Here is a 16,343-nt window from a genome sequence, read left to right on the forward strand (position 1 = left end):
GTTTGTTACTCCTTGACACAAAAACCACTGGACAGATTTGGCTGAAATTTAGAATGGAGATAGATAATATCCTGGATTAGCACATAGGCTACTTTTTATCCCGGAAAATCAAAGAGTTCCCACGGGATTCCACGCGGACGAAGTCGCGGGCGTCAGCTAGTAAAATGATAAAGTCCTTCTGTCACCAGATAAGGGCAGTTAACCTACCTACTTACTATGATAAATCAAATCCATAGAATACCATAGTACTTATTAAATCTGTGTCAGCTTTCATAAGTCTTTCAATAAATTGTCTTTCATAGACATGTCGTATAAGTATCATATGATATTTATAAGATTTCAAGATAATTCTATCAACCATCTAATATTGAAAAGAAAACGTAAATTATTTCACTAATAAACGAGAAGTAGAACATTCTGGAAATGATCTGTGTTATAGAAGCATGAACAATGCTAGCTGGTGAACAAAAAAACCCTCCAGATCCTGGTTTCTGGACTGAAACTTCGTTAATCCAGCTAGGTTATGGCATATGGGTGAACTCGGGGATGATTATAATAGGATTTGCATTTGGATTCTTAGCAGTAGCAATACCGCAGCTAAGATCTCCAGATTCGCAAATAAAAGTCACGGTTAGTGACGAATCATGGATTGGTTTGTAAAATTCCTTTATCCCGAACATCCCGCACGAATAAATAAAGTTTTACCTAATAGGTTTAAACCCACAAGTATAATATACTCACCTAAGGTTTGTGTCAAAAAAATGTAATGAAAATCTTCTTGAGGTTTTTAAGGTCGTAAAATGGTTGTAACATAATGTAGGAGTAATTAACCCAACAAAAGGAAAACAAAATGATAGAGCTCCAAAAATAAGGTTTTAGAATATCTTTTGAAAGTAACTTATCTTCTAAATACGTAATTAGAAAAGTAATATAAGAAAATCAAGAGGCTTTTATTGTAACATCGAGTATTAAAATTGCCTATCACCCTTAAAAAAATGACATTTTCAGCTAGTGTTGTGACGTTAGTATCTCCGATCGGATGTGTTCTAGGCGGTTATCTGATAGACAAGTTTGGACGCCGCTGTATGCTCATCTACGGCCAATTACCTGTTTGCTTGGGATGGTTCTACACGGGTTTTGCACGATCTGCCAACGACATTATGATAGGTTAAATAATAATTTATATCTACTTTTACTATCTGCTTTGTTAGATTTATTTCCTCTATTGTCTCGTAGAATCGTAATATATTACTCTCTCAAAGATGTATTTAGAAATCTGCCAATTTGCCAATTAAATGTGCCAATACCAAATTAAATATCCAAAACTCTTCATATTCTGAGAGGAGACCCGTGTTCAGTTGCGACTGGCAATGGGTTGGGATGATACTAAAGTTTAACTATTAAATCCCGCGGTTATTTTTACTACTTTGTTGATATGTAAATCAGTTAACCTGTTTATGTATTAAATGTATTTAGGCAAAAGTTTCTTTCGACATAGAAAGTGGTTTCGGCTTCGGTCTGAGTGTTTTCTGTAGTGAAAAAGTGTTTTATTTGTTTAGTCTTGTCAGGCTGCTAATTATTCTATTACATAGGTACTATTTAATTTTTCTTATTTAGCTTTTTTCAAAGTAACTGGTAAAATTAACAGCCTCTCCTATAGTTGAAATAATATTAACAACATCATGATGCAAATCATTCGTACTTTATGTAATAGGTGGAATAACCACAGGAATAGGAATGGGAATAATTATGAGTGTTCCTAGAGTGTATCTGATGGAAATCTCTTTACCCAATATGAGAGGAGTGCTTGGTTCCTTCGCCAATATCGCCATTTCGATCGGCATTACTGCACAGGTACTTATATTTCAAATATAAATCAATCTGATACAGTGCCCTTATTTGCAGACTCCCTTAGGTACCTTATTGGCTAAAAGTTTCAGTTGTAGCAAGAGCATCGTTAAATCAGCGAGTAATATTATCACACACATACACTACATAGTACTACTGCGTATTGTTTGTTTGTTTGTGTACGTGTGTGTGTGTGTATGTGGTGTATGCGAGTATGGGTGTGTACTGTGTATCCCTTTTAGGTTAGTCAGTTCAACCTATGATCAGGGCAGAAATTAAATTTGGCCATTTTTTTTAGGCTGGATTAGGATCAATATTCAAGTGGTCCACACTTTGCTATATAAACAGTGCTTTTTCATTGACGTTATTCGTTCTCAATTTCGGTCTACCGGAGACGCCGTACTACTTGCTTAAAACTTCAGTGGAACGTGCCAAAGCTTCTTTGAAGAGAATCAGGTCTAAGAAATATAATATTGCAGCTGAGATGGACAAGCTTATTGAATTCAAGAGGGAAAACGATATTCACAAGTAATGTTATGTGTGTCCATACATATTATAACACTAATTAATTAGCATTATTCAGTGTAATAACTTCTTTATCGATATAATATGAATTGATTGCGATTCAAGACGGAAACTATAGACAGAAATACCACGTACACAGAGGACAGTCAAGAAAAAGGTTGACGAAGAATGTCAACCTTTTTGTTTGACGAAGAAGAAGAAGACAAACTCCGAGAAAGAACTTTGAGAGAAGATTTATATGGAAAAGTATTAAATTAATAAATGAATAAAGAAAACCTCGCAGCAAAAAATAAATTCTCCTATCCTAATCTACCCAAATCCTTTAAGTCCTACATTTTTCCGCAGCATCCGATTTTCAAGTGTATCATCAAGACTCTCAAGGTCTGCGCTCAAGATGTCTAACCAGCGCTTTTTTTGGACGGTCTCAAAATTTACCTTCATGGATGGCGACGTTCAAACATCTTTTACCGACGTATCCTTTTGGTTTCCGTGCTACATGACCATACTATTCAAGACCAGAGTCTTGTAATTGAAGATATCAATTAATTTAAGTTACTTACTTTTTTACAGATTAAGTTTTAAGGAACAATTGCTTATATTATTTAAGAAGTCTACATGCAAAGCATTCTGGTTGATTGTAACCTATATGTTTATAATGCAATGCTCGGGAGTAACGGTGGTCGCCATGTGGACTGTAGAAATGTTAAAGGTAAAAATAAAGGTCATCTTCTTCTTCTTATAATTGTTAATAACTTCGCTGATAAAACAACATAAGAAAATTCCAAGCACATGTTTCTATATCCCTAAAACGCAGAGCCAATATATGAATACGAAAATTGTAACAGTAATTTAGTTTTAATAAAAAGCTAAGTTGACTCACATTGCACTAATAAATGGTATCTAATGGAAGAAGTAGGCCAGAATATCCTTGCAACAATATTTATGCATGCCTAAACAGATTTTGATAAGAATTTATTTTTGAAGAAAAATTTATCTTTGGAAAGAAATTGACACGTGTTGAAATAACGTGCGGTTCAATTTGGAACACACTTGTTTATAAGATGCCAACTATTGAATTGTTTGTAAGTGTAGCAAAATACACAGTACAATTTTGCAACGCACACAATTGTTGACAAGATCAAATTGATGCAAATTCTGATTAACTTACAAAAATGTACCTATATGGTGATTTAGAAAAAAATGTTTTAGAATTCCAAATCATCCGTGGATGCCCACGTCGGTAATGTGATTTTGGGTTTCACGAGAGTTGTAGGAGGCATATGCACTTCAGTACTTATGTTCAAATTAAGGAGAAGAGTCATGGCACTTAGTTCAGGTTTGTGATTTCAAATAATGTTAGATGCCATCTGGTTTTTATATCATTTATTTTTCACCTCATTTATTATATACCTTTAGTATAACGATTTTAACGATAATCATATAACGATTAGTAATATGATTTTCAAAACGCAGCAAATGTCGTGGCAAACGCAGCCAGACGCCCTAAAAGTTTAAAAGTTGAAGGGCGTCTGGCAGGGGGTTGCCACAATACAAAGTGTCTGGCAATGCATGACGTGATTTCTAACACTATTGCGAAGAAAATACATATAAAAAAATTGACGTCGGATTTTTTTACACTTTTTTTACCTGTTACCTCCCAAAACCACTATGATCCAAACTTCATAGAAGCTGATCGTCCCTCCCTGTGTTAAGGACAATATGCAGAGAAACTTTCAGCTTTTATAAAATAACAAAGGTCTGGCACGCGCTGACTCTTAGTCCATGAGCTTAAAAGCTAAGAATAGGTAGTTAAGTATATTTGTTTAAGTTCTAAGATTTCTGAAGATAGTTTTCAATTAGTCTGCAAACAAACACCTTATGAATTTAAATGAAACAATAACTGATCACAATTTTTTCTCACATAACAGGGTTAGGTGTTGGAACAGCCTGTATACTGTTATGCTTTCTGATAAAGGAGGCAAAGCAACCAACAGTGGTGCCGCTCATTTTGTATGTGGTATACATTTTATCAGCTACCTTGGGTCATTACACATTACCAGTTCTTATGATGAATGAACTTTATCCTTTACAAGTAAGCTGCATTTTAATGTGCATGTTACATTGCTATTAATAACTCTTGCGCAGAAGATGGTGATCATAAGAAACTGGAACCAGGACTATTTTAGTAGTATTCCTTAAAAATATCATCACTAGTGTCAATGATAAGTTCACATAGTCATAAGAAACATTTATCTAGTCACTTTTAAGGGAAACAAATTAACAATTCTAATGTTAGAGCTTCGGGGCATTGAAAACTCAAAATCGTAAGCTTCTCGAAAAAATAATTATGCGGTGAAGGAAAAATCGGAAAATTCTCCGATATATCTTCAGTTTTCCTTCTATTTTAAAAAAATAACCCTCATTTCAGGTAAGAGGATTACTAGGTGGGATATCATCTTCGTCTCTAAATGTAATTATATCAGGTGCTAATTGGGCCTACCCTCATAGCCGTGATAGTATTGGCTTTGCTAACACAATATTATGCTTTGGAGTTTGCTCTTTAGCAGGTAAAAACAAAATGCTATTGCGAGTAGAATAAAAAAAAGTTGTAGTCGCTGAGGTTTTGCCAATAATTTTGGTAGGAAAAGCATTCAAAACTACAAGTAGTATATTCATTAACATGATGTCAGATATAAAGATCCACTAACTCAATCCATACTAATATTATAAATGCGAAAAAGTGTCTGTCTCTTTGCTAGCTATTCACGGTCCATCCTAGGAAATCAAAAATTTCCCACGGAATTTTTTGGAAAGACCTAGGACCCACGTGGACGAAGTCGTGGGCATGTTCTAGTGTTGTAGAAGCCTGATTGTCGTTAGATCTGGATTGTGAGCCATAACTTCACAATAAGATATAATAATTGGGTTTTTTGTTTCAGGTTGTGTGTTTTTATACATTTTTCTGCCTGAAACAAAAGGCCTGACTCTGCAGCAGACAGAAGCGTATTACAAAAGTAAACACTGATCCCAAAATGAACATTTCCTTATTTATAAGTTAAGTGTAAAATTAATATGAGTGCATTTATTGTCATTGCTTTTATATTATAAACAGATGTATCAGTAAAACTGTTGTTTTTCTATACGATTTATTGAGAAAAATACGAGATATTTCTTGAGTTAAAAAAAAATCATAAAAAAATAAAAAGAAGAAAATCAAAGATTATAAATATTGGAAAGATGATGATGGATAACTTCAAATCCTTTCTTTGATTGACTTGTCAACGTAAATAAATAGAAGATATAACTATATAACTCTACAAAATACTTACAACAAAACATGTGTGATCTAAAGCAGTTAAATGTCGCTTAGAGGCTTAGAAGTGAACTACCCTGACCCTGGGTTCTGGACAAAAACTTCCTTAATTCAACTAGGTTACGGTATTTGGGTCAATTTAACCATGGGATCAATTGGTTTCGCCTACGGGTTCTCAGCGGTGGCTATCCCTCAACTGAACTCCCCTTATTCCTTTATAAAAGTAACAATTTCTGAGGAGTCATGGATTGGTATGAACACATTATTAAAGGATAATGCCCAAAAATTCAACGTCGATGAAAATAATGTACTTATAGGTATTATGGTTTAGGCTTTGATAACCTAGTGAGAGCCTAGTGGGTAACTTTAGCCTCCTATTCAAGAGGTCTGGGGTTCGAGGGTACACAACTCTAAGGCTGAGATCTATAGAACACACTTTGACTTTGCTAAAACTTTCAACACTGTTGAAACGAGACAGCGTAATACCGCTGGCATATCTGTCTCGTTTTAACTGAAACTTAAGTCTAAGCAAAGTCAAAGTGCGGTCTATAGATTTCAACATATTTTTTCGGAGTTATGTGCGCTTAAAGCAATTGCATATCATCTGCTTTAACGGTGAAGGAAAACATCGTGAGGAAACCGGCATGTCTGAGAGTTCTCTATAACTCAAACGTGTGTGAAGTCTGCCAATCCGCACTCGGCTATCGTGGTGAACTATGACCAAACCCTTCTCATTTTGAGAGGAGATCCGTACTTAGTAGTGCGCCGGCGATGGGATGATAGTGATAAATGATTAAAGTTTGATATGACATGAATAACAAACATACACTTATAAGACAAGATAAAGTAGGTAACCTAATTACCGCAAATCTGCAACAATACACTCAGGTTATGCAATGCGATTTTGTGGTAAAAAAGATAAATTGAGTGCAAGATATGTAGAGCAATCTCTTTACTATTATTAGCGACACAAACAAAAAGTAAGTTTCCCTGCCACTTATTGAAAGCTTAAGTAAATGCAAAATGTTCACAATCGGGTCAACAAGAAACTCATACCTATTGCAAAGAAGTAAAATGATTACTTACTAAACTTTTGTAGAAATTACTTTAATCGATGACGGTGGGGGTTTTTCTAATAAATTATTTTCGAGCATGTTCCATGTCCCATATTAATTCAAATCAATATAAATAATTTCTTTTCTTTGTTTCTTTGATAAATCGTCTTGTGGTATCTTTAGCACTTTTGGTATCATCTATATAATATTATAATTCGCTAAGTGTACTATTTATTACAGCAAGTATCATAACACTAATTGCTCCAATCGGCTGCATCCTAGGTGGTTTTATCATCGACAAATATGGTCGTCGTTCTATACTTATTTATTGTCATATACCCCTTATTTTGGGATGGTTGACAATTGGCTTTGCGAACAACGCAATGGATATTATAGTTGGTTTGTACCATTGTATTTATAGCTGTTATCAATAAAAGTTTAGGTCTGTGCTGATATTTCGAGATTGAGGGACAATATAAATATATAATTTCAACTGTTGCAATTGTTAAGCAACTTTGACCCAAGTTGGAAACCGAACATATTGTGACCGACTTTGAAGGTCTGAATTTGGATCGTCTAGTTGCGTTACTTTACCTAATAACAAATTTGAGGAGCTTGAGAGTTATTTGTATGTCCACTAAGATAGGGCTTTTAAGAATCGAAGTTCGAAGAATGAGTCGAAAATTTAATGCTTACAGTCACATTCGTTATAGGTAGAGGTTGCGTTGGTTTTGGAATTGGTCTAGCGATGAGCGCTCCAAGGGTGTACATGACGGAGGTCAGTCTTCCTAACATGCGTGGAATTGTCGGATCTTTTCCTAACCTTGCCATGGCAACTGGTATCACTGTTCAGGTATTTATAATGAAAAGAAGTGTACCTATTCATTTCATGTAGGCTACTTTTAATATGTAAGGAGACGATATCCTGAAAAGTTGAGTCGAATGCGTAAAAAAGGGGCAGGACTTGGGTCTTGGTGGTTTAAGAGGGCTCTCTCCGTCACTCGTTTCATACAATCGTAGTTCCAATTTCATTTGAATACTAAGCAACCAAAGTCCATGAAATTTTGCAGACATTCTAGAAACTAATATCTATGTCTGTGGTTTTCCAGATTTCTGTTAAAATATTCGGTTTCAAAGTTACGCGGTCTTAAAAAAAATCATACAAATCTTTGAGCCCCTGTAATTTTAAAACTACATATTTTTAGAAAAATCTAAAACACCACAGACACAGATATTAGTTTCTAGAATATGTCTGCAAAATTTCATGGACTTTGGTTGCTTAATATTCAAATGAAAATAACATACATATTTTATTCATCCAAAACGTTATTTTATCTTTTTGATCCCAATTCATTTATAAGTAGGTATTTAAACTTGTCTACTAGTACATAAGTTACATTATCTGATATTTCAGGCTGGTTTAGGTACAATAATGAAGTGGGACGTTCTGTGTTATGTTAATAGTGGCTACGCGTTAATATTATTGATAGTGAACTACCTATTGCCTGAGACGCCTTACTTCTTGCTCAAACATGCTACAACGGAAGAAGCTGAAGCTTGCCTGAGACATTTTCGAGCTAAAAATTATAATATTGAGCTTGAAATGAACGACCTTAGAGATTTCAAGCATGACAACGAAATTCGCAAGTAATACGGACATTTTAGTCTTTAAAACCTATTAAAGGAGATGTGACTGACTGACATAATGCCGCTGGGGGTCTAGGAACTTGAGATTTTGATGTAGGTCTTCTCTGTAACATCTACTAAGAAGAAAAGTTTTTCAGAATTTCAGAAAGAGGATATGTCACGCTTACCCGACATAAATATACGTGTGAATTTTTTTTTTACAGTGCTTTTGAAGTCGGTTTTTTTACGATTGTAGGTCACTTGGCAGTACCTATGGTCTAGACTTTAGTTGATGTCGATGTATTCGAAGGTATATCGATTTCTGTTTGTTTTTAGACTGACGTTTAAGCAACAGTTAGCAGCTCTTTGCGAAAGATCTTCATGCAAACCGTTCTGGCTTATGACAACTTATACATTTTTCGGGGAACTTTCTGGCGCCTCTATTGTATCCATGTGGACCGTGGATTTGTTACGGGTAAAAGCTGCTTTTTTACTTCTATACTTTGACTACTAATAGCTCGAAGAACCGACAGATGAAGGACTCAATACCTTCAATGAGTTGGATAAATGATTTCCAGTGCTAACTGGTCACTGAACCCAAAATAAAAGACGGTGTGGAGATTTTTGCGAGAGGCGAATCTCCAGCAACACAATATATTCTATCGTTTGAAACGACGACCTACTTCTTCGATTTTCTGCACTAGATGTAGTAAGTGGGTATCACAGTTAAAAAGTTGTTTGTACATTTAAAACGACATAGTATTAAAAACTACTATCTGCTTTTCACTTGCCTTCACTGATGCTGAAAAAGCTCCACATATATATTTACTATAGTTTTGAATTGAGAAACTATAGTGGCTATAGGAAAGGTACCCATAGTGGTGACGGTTCAGAGCAAGAGTTTTAGCTTTTAGAACTTTGATGGAATCAAAACTAAGTTTCGTACTACAAGAAACAAACAGTTAGTAGTAGATCCTTCGTTATTTAGGTTTTTTGTTCAACAGAATACTAAGTCATCAGTGGACGCTGACTTAGGAAACTTTATCTTGGGCATCACGCGAATCATTGCTGGAGTTTGCGGAGGTTTTCTGATTTTCCATAGTGGGCGGAGACCTTTGGCGATCACTTCTGGTAGGTAGTAGTTATTAGGCAGAATTTACAATTTTCTAAGAGATTTTGTACAGAAACGCCAAAATATCACATGGCAGCAGCTCTTTTCTTATTGGGTACCATTGAGCGATGTGGTCTTATTTGAAATGGCAGATTAGGTATTTAAAAGTTCTAAATTAGCTCGAGTCTAGAGAGAGTTTTTGGTTGTAATAAGATTTGGCGTTCCAGTACGATGCCATGTAACAACCGATTAGACAATCAAGGGCTGACTTGGTATTGAAAAAAATTAAAATCAAGACTTGGTTGGTTGGACAAGTGAAAAAATTAAAGCGTCAATTTTTAAAGTCCTTCCGTTATCATCATCATCGAGCTCCTTCTTCGAAATTAATATTATAGAATTAAAGTTGATTAGAGTAGGTACATATTAAAAATAATTTTGAATTTATTAATGTTGAATGAATTGTAATAATAATGTTAGAATATTATATATTAATAACTAGCCGATGCCCGCGACTTCGCCCGCGTGAATTTAGGTTTTTTGAAATCTCGTGGGAACTCTTTGATTTTCCGGGACAAAAAGTAGCCTATGTGATAATCCAGGATATTATCTATCTCCATTCTGAATTTCAGCCAAATCCGTCCAGTGGTTTTTGCGTGAAGGAGTAACAAACATACACACACACACACACACACACACATACAAACTTTCGCCTTTATAATATTAGTGTGATGGTATGACAAGATTGTATTAATGACTATGTTACCGAAAGGTATGCAATAATACAATAGAGCACCTAACAATAATAGTTTTAAGATCTGTAAACTAACCCAAATTCGCAATAAAGATTATTGAATTGAATATTGAATTGAATTGAAACGAGTTTGGCGGTCATCATACGAAAACCTTCTCTATCAAAAGCCGCCTCTTTAAACTTTGGGTAATTGAACCTTGTCCATCCTCTTAATCATCCAACCGTTTGCGTCTTTGCTGACTTGGAGCCCTTTTCCCTTCAATACTTACTTCCAACACTAATCTTGGGAATGAGAATTGGGCTCTTAACTGTAAAGTCCCTTAAGAAATCATTTTAATGGAATTGATTTCAGCTCTTGGCGCCGGAGTGGTTTACATAACGCTTGGTCTCCTTACCAATTATTGGGAAAAAACATCTGTGGTGCCGCAGATTCTCTTCATGTTGTACGTGTTGTTTGTCGGGATGTGTTTCTATACATTGCCGCCTTTGATTTTGTACGAACTTTATCCTTTACAAGTAAGTATCACTTCTTTTTGTCTAAGAAATTCTTTTAGTTGCGCCTACACAACATAATCTATTTATTTATTTGGAAAACTTTATTGTACACTTTAATATAATTTAACTTAATTATCAAATAAATCTTGATACTTTTGAATGTTTTTGTATAAGAAATCTGTCTATTCTTCAATTGGGTTGCCTGATGATTTAAAAATCAGTTTTAGGTGCTGCTATAAATTGGAGCAAATAAAAGTTATTCTTCTGTTAACATTGTGGTGATGAAATTGTTTTATTTCTTGCTCCATTCCATCAATTGCCACTAGTGTCTAGTAGGTAGTTTTCAGTCTCTATCTCCTGTTGTTGAGCCTTTAGTTTACCATCCACAAAAACTGTTGGCTTTTTGGAAACCATTAGACCGGTGAACAAATACATATGCTGTTGCAGCTGGCCCCATGTACCTATGCATTTCTTTAAGATGTTTTTTGCGGTCGACGAGACGAAGCAGATAACAAAATTGTTATAAAAAATATTTTCAGGTACGAGGATTGCTGGGAGGCATATCAATTTCGAATCTAAACATATTTGTCTTCACTGCGAACAAATGTTATCCATATCTCAGAAATTATCTTGGATTTGCTAACTTGGTCACGGCTTTTGGAACTGCTTCGATACTTTGTAAGTTGTAATTTTTTTTATTATTCGATTAACAGATCCGAATACCTACTCGTATCACGTATGAGTATACTGGCTCTCTACTGCGCCAGGCAGTCATCAAAGAAGGTTTAAAGCAGTTCTAACACCACCACAATAGGTCAAGTTCTTCGTTGTTGTCTTCAACTGATTTTAGAGTTCGAACTGCTGACAACTGACATAGGGTATCTTGTAGGGACTCCCACTATCTACTCACCAGGGTCTTGTGTCTCCAGGATCCAGCGATGTCAGTCCACGCTGGGGGTCATGGTCACCTGGCACCGTATAGCGCTTAAAATCGAGTTCATCATCTCAAATTTTTTTTGCCAGGTTGCATCTATCTGTATTTCTTCCTGCCAGAAACTAAGGACCTGACGCTACAAGAGATCGAAGAATACTACAATTCTAGACGTTCGACCCTGACCTCGGAACGTCGGCTCAGATCCATGCAGGCGTTGAGTACTCTTAGTGTTGGAGCAACAGCGAGCAGTAGTAGAATATCTGATCATCATAAAAAGACTAAACATGACAGATTACCAGATAATCAAAATAAAGATGATTAAATATTGTGTGCTGTTTTATTTTGATAATTTACTTTTCTTTTTTAGGGTTCCGTGCCTCAAAAGGAAAAAACGGAACCCTTATTTTTAATTCCATTACATGCGGGTTCCCTCACGATTTTTTTCCTTTACTCTAAGGCTGAGATCTATAAAGCGCACTTTGACTTTGCTCAAACTTAAAACACTGTCAAAACGAGACAGCGTTATACCGCTGGCATAAGTTTGTCTCGTTTTTACTGGAACTTGAGTCTAAGTAAAGTCAAAGTGCGCTCTATAGATTTCAACCTTAAAGCAAGTGATACTTAATTGCTAAGAGGTGCGGGATTGAACCCCGGACCCTCCGACTAGGACGCCTACGTCTTAACTACTGAGCCATCACCGCCTGAGAGTTTTCAAAGGTGTATGAAGCCTGACAATACGCACTTGGCTTGGTGGTAGACTATGGCTAAACCCTTCTCTGGCTAACTCCCTCTCATTCTGATAAGAGACGCGTGCTCCCAACACGGCGGTGGGACAATACCTATGAAAGGATTTTCATAAATTATATCCTGGAAGCGAAGGCAGGGCGGTTCAGGTAGTTTTAATATATATAATTGTCTTAAATTACATAATATTTTTTATCGGGAAATCATCGCGTGATGGTATATACGTATTACTCATATGAACTCATATCTATAATCTACTTAAACGTCGGTTTCACAAATAGAAAATCTAGACTGCATATGCAGGCTTATGCCCTAGTTGAGATGGTTGTGGTTACGTAACGATGTTTATCTAATAAGTATAATGTATTTCATAAAGGTACTGTTTAGGTAGGTACCCTGTTAAGTAAAATAAATAATTAATAATGCATTTTAGGTTATGTAAGAATACTAGTATTATGAAATTAATACTAGTAATTTTTTGTAATGTGTCATAATGTTTGTAATGGGTCATAATAATGGCTTCACTAAGTACTATACGAATAGAAAATATAATTTCAAAAACTGATCTAATGAGATGATAAGAGAGATGTAACTAGGAAAGAGGTTGTAACACCACCGGTTTCTCTACAACGAACTGCTTCTGAAAATTGCTTGGCAGAATACCCCAATAATTTTTTTCCTGACTCGAGACTCAAATTGTGAACCTCATGAACAGCGACCGAATAAGCTAGTCACTCGACCAACAAGGCAGTTAGCGAGCTGAAAAAAGTCAGGTGGCGACAGCTAATGACGTCATTAACATTTCTTAGAAGCTGAGATGCGACCGAATATTGTTGCTGACGCGACATGCATTTTCATTGTATGCGATCGCCATAAATGTGACACAATGAATCATTGTTAATTTAAACTTTCCCGCCACAGTCGTTTTTTGTTTTGACTATTGTGATTCATATCACATCAAGAACAAATCAAGAAATCTTGGGAATATTCTAGTTATCATTTAATCAACATTCAAGTAATTAGGAATACCTACCTATCTTTATAATATTCTAATTTAAAGTTTTCCGTTGTCGTGTTTGTAACAAAGTTTTTATAGAAAGTGACGATAAAGTTAGCATTATGTGATCGGAATAGGTAGAGAAACGCGGGATTTGAAGAGACCAAAAGCTTGTGTGTCTCGCACGGCCACAAAATTATTTGAGCTCGTGCCTTTAAATTCCTCGCTACGCTCAGGATTCTATTTTTGAACCACTTGCTACTTTCGTGGTTCAACCTCTTTCAATTCGATTCGAATTGGATACAAACATCCGAGCCAAATAACTTTGTAGCCTAGCGTAACAAATAATCAAATTGGGGATCACAATCCCGGAATATCACAGTTGTACCCACATTATCCATACTAATGATAGTAAAGTGTTTAAAGTCGTTCACCCCAAATTGCACTAGGTACCTATTCCGATCTATAGGAAAATTGAAAGAAAAGGTCAAAAGTTTAGTTCACGAAAATATGTAGTTAGATAAAGATCGTTACTGAAAATAAACAAGTAATCTAAATTTATAAAAGGAAAAACTGACTGACTGACTGACTGACTGATAGACTGACTAATCTATCAACACACAGTTCAAAGTACTGGATAGATCGGGTTATTTGGCATGCTATTATGACGTAGAATCATTCGCTAAGAAAGTATTTTTAAAAATTGAACCCTTAAAAGGGTAAGGGTAGGGGATACCTACCTAGTGGTTTAAAATTTATGTAGTCCACGTGGACCAAGTCGAGGGCATGAGCGCTAGTCATAGATAATACACTAACAATGCCTTTAGCGAACCGTTATCACTAATTTGATAGTGGTGCGTACCTATATAGTATGAAACAATGTCAGCCCAAGACGTAAATCTGTTTGAAAGAGATAATCTCGTAATTAAGTTTTTAATGAAGCACTTAATATTAGCAGGTATATTTTAATAATATTGTGATATAAAGTACCTACATAATTAGGCAAGACAGTATTGTAAGGTAGTAGGTTGATAATTATTTATTATTTAAACTCTCCCATGAAAAGATGAGAATCTATTGCACATTGCAGAAACAAAACGCAATATCACCACAGAAAATAAATACAATCAGCTTGAAATAGGCGCGAAACCCTCCTACGCGGGCCTTTCAAAAATCCTCGCACACACAGCCCAAGTTCCATATTGAGTTCGCGCGCCTTTCGCTTCACGCTGCGAAAAAAATACGTTCGATATTTAAAAATCGTGCTATATCGATAATAATAAAAGAAATAAAGATAGTGTGATTGTGTTCGAAATTCAAAATGGTCCGTAAAGTTCTGTGTTGCCTCTATATATTTTTTGGCGTCCTTTTAAGTGATAGTGCTATATCAGGCGAAAGCGTGAGTAATTAGTATTATCAATATTGATTCTAAAAAATACTATTAAGTAAAATAAAGATAAAGGCAGAATAGAGTTTCTAACTATTACAATTTTTTTTTTCGTTCTAATAAACTCAAATAGGTACCTTTTTTTTGATTGTTAATTGTTGAGTTAATATAATAATAAATTACATAAACTTAAAACTAAAGCTACGAGGGCCACAATCACCATCTGGGCAATTTTTTTTAACCCAAAAAAAATCCACCTCTGAATTTACTTTAAATAATGTGCTTACCTACTTAGTTCAAAAAAAAAGTTCTACTTATTTACTTACTTAAAATAAATGCTTACTTTTTAAAAAAGGACATACAATATTGTATAAAAATTTGTCCTTACTTGCAGAAGGCAATTTTATGGACTCTTAAAGCTTTGCTACCAATGTCAGTACCAAGGTCAGTAATTAATACTTATGGCTAGGTACATACCACCTTTACCTAGTAGGTATTTGCTTTTAATTAGTTCGTATTTTGTAATAGATCAACTTGTCTAAGTACCTACACACTGCTCCAGTTTCTAAGATAACCTTGAAAGCGTGTGACTTGTATAATAGCATCGAGACGAATACCAATAGAGCGACAGATCTCAGGTTGAAATCTATAGAGCACACTTAGTCTTTTCTTAGACTTAAGTTTCAGTTAAAACGAGACAGATTTATGCAAGCGGTATAACACTGTCTCGTTTTAACAGTGTCTTAAATCTGAGCAAAGACATAGAACACTCTTTAGGTAAGTAAGGTAGGTAAAGGCCTCAAAAATCAGTGCTTAAAATAGCGCGCCTATCTTGGTAGATAACAAGCAATGTAAGCTAGGATAGTTCCAAGATTAAAAGTATTTAAGTAGTATTTACTCAAAATATGCGCGCAGCTTTAAGGAAATTTCTTTGATGTTTAAAATTAACTGTCTCTTTAGAGTTAACTCTCAAGTCACACCTAAAGAATTTTCACTTCAAAAAGGTTTAGCACCTAAGTATGATATGACACATCCTAAATTTACTTTAGGATGTGATATGATGTAATATTACTTATGAAAAATATAATATTATAAAATAATTATTGCGCTATAAAGATATATAGGAATATCATTGTGAGTTTCTATAAGCATACCTAATATGGTTGCGCTGTTATGATAGAGATATCAATATTATTTGACATGCAGATAAACAGCAAGTTTAGCGCCAATTTGCCGATTTAATAAAGGGTGTCCCTATTCACCAGTAAGTTTGTGGCCACGATTCGGGTCAATTGCATGCTCTAGGGACATAACATCTCTTTGGTTTTTATGTATGTAGAGGCTGCAGAGACATTTTACCCACGACAACTACAACGTGATATAATCTTAGCTAAGTAGATTATTTTTATTGTATTTGGAAGGTTAATATTATATCTCGCAAAAGCATGTGCAATATTTATCTTTTTTGAGATAATGCCCGTGACTTCGTTTGCGTAGATTTAGTTTTTAAAATCCCGCGTTAACTGTTTGATTTTCTGGGATAAAAGTTACCTGTCC

At 35.2% G+C, this 16,343-nt stretch overlaps 3 protein-coding genes across 3 annotated transcripts in view; all 3 read left to right on the forward strand.

Annotated features, from left to right (window-relative positions):
• Positions 1-187: 187 nt before the first annotated feature.
• Positions 188-5,469, forward strand: LOC123866864 (facilitated trehalose transporter Tret1-like). The gene is made up of 9 exons (XM_045908604.1): positions 188-652; positions 1,009-1,167; positions 1,715-1,854; positions 2,147-2,376; positions 2,944-3,082; positions 3,583-3,709; positions 4,302-4,465; positions 4,802-4,940; positions 5,313-5,469. Exons 1-9 carry the CDS (start codon positions 451-453, stop codon positions 5,396-5,398), a joined length of 1,386 nt encoding a protein of 461 aa, XP_045764560.1. The 5' UTR covers positions 188-450; the 3' UTR covers positions 5,399-5,469.
• A 185-nt stretch (positions 5,470-5,654) lies between these two features.
• On the forward strand, positions 5,655-11,986 carry LOC123866858 (facilitated trehalose transporter Tret1-like). The gene is made up of 9 exons (XM_045908592.1): positions 5,655-5,937; positions 6,982-7,140; positions 7,455-7,594; positions 8,156-8,388; positions 8,704-8,842; positions 9,372-9,498; positions 10,582-10,745; positions 11,264-11,402; positions 11,748-11,986. Exons 1-9 carry the CDS (start codon positions 5,733-5,735, stop codon positions 11,978-11,980), a joined length of 1,539 nt encoding a protein of 512 aa, XP_045764548.1. The 5' UTR covers positions 5,655-5,732; the 3' UTR covers positions 11,981-11,986.
• Positions 11,987-14,566: 2,580 nt separating this feature from the next.
• The window catches only part of LOC123866881 (general odorant-binding protein 70), a 32,930-nt gene continuing 31,153 nt past the window's right edge, over positions 14,567-16,343 (forward strand). The window contains exon 1 of the mRNA XM_045908633.1: positions 14,567-14,798. Within this exon, the coding sequence (XP_045764589.1) occupies positions 14,721-14,798 (78 nt within the window). The 5' untranslated portion in view covers positions 14,567-14,720. The remainder of the gene's footprint in view (positions 14,799-16,343) is intronic.

Source organism: Maniola jurtina, chromosome 7, assembly GCF_905333055.1.
Source record: "Maniola jurtina chromosome 7, ilManJurt1.1, whole genome shotgun sequence".
Taxonomy (NCBI): Eukaryota; Metazoa; Arthropoda; class Insecta; order Lepidoptera; family Nymphalidae; genus Maniola; species Maniola jurtina.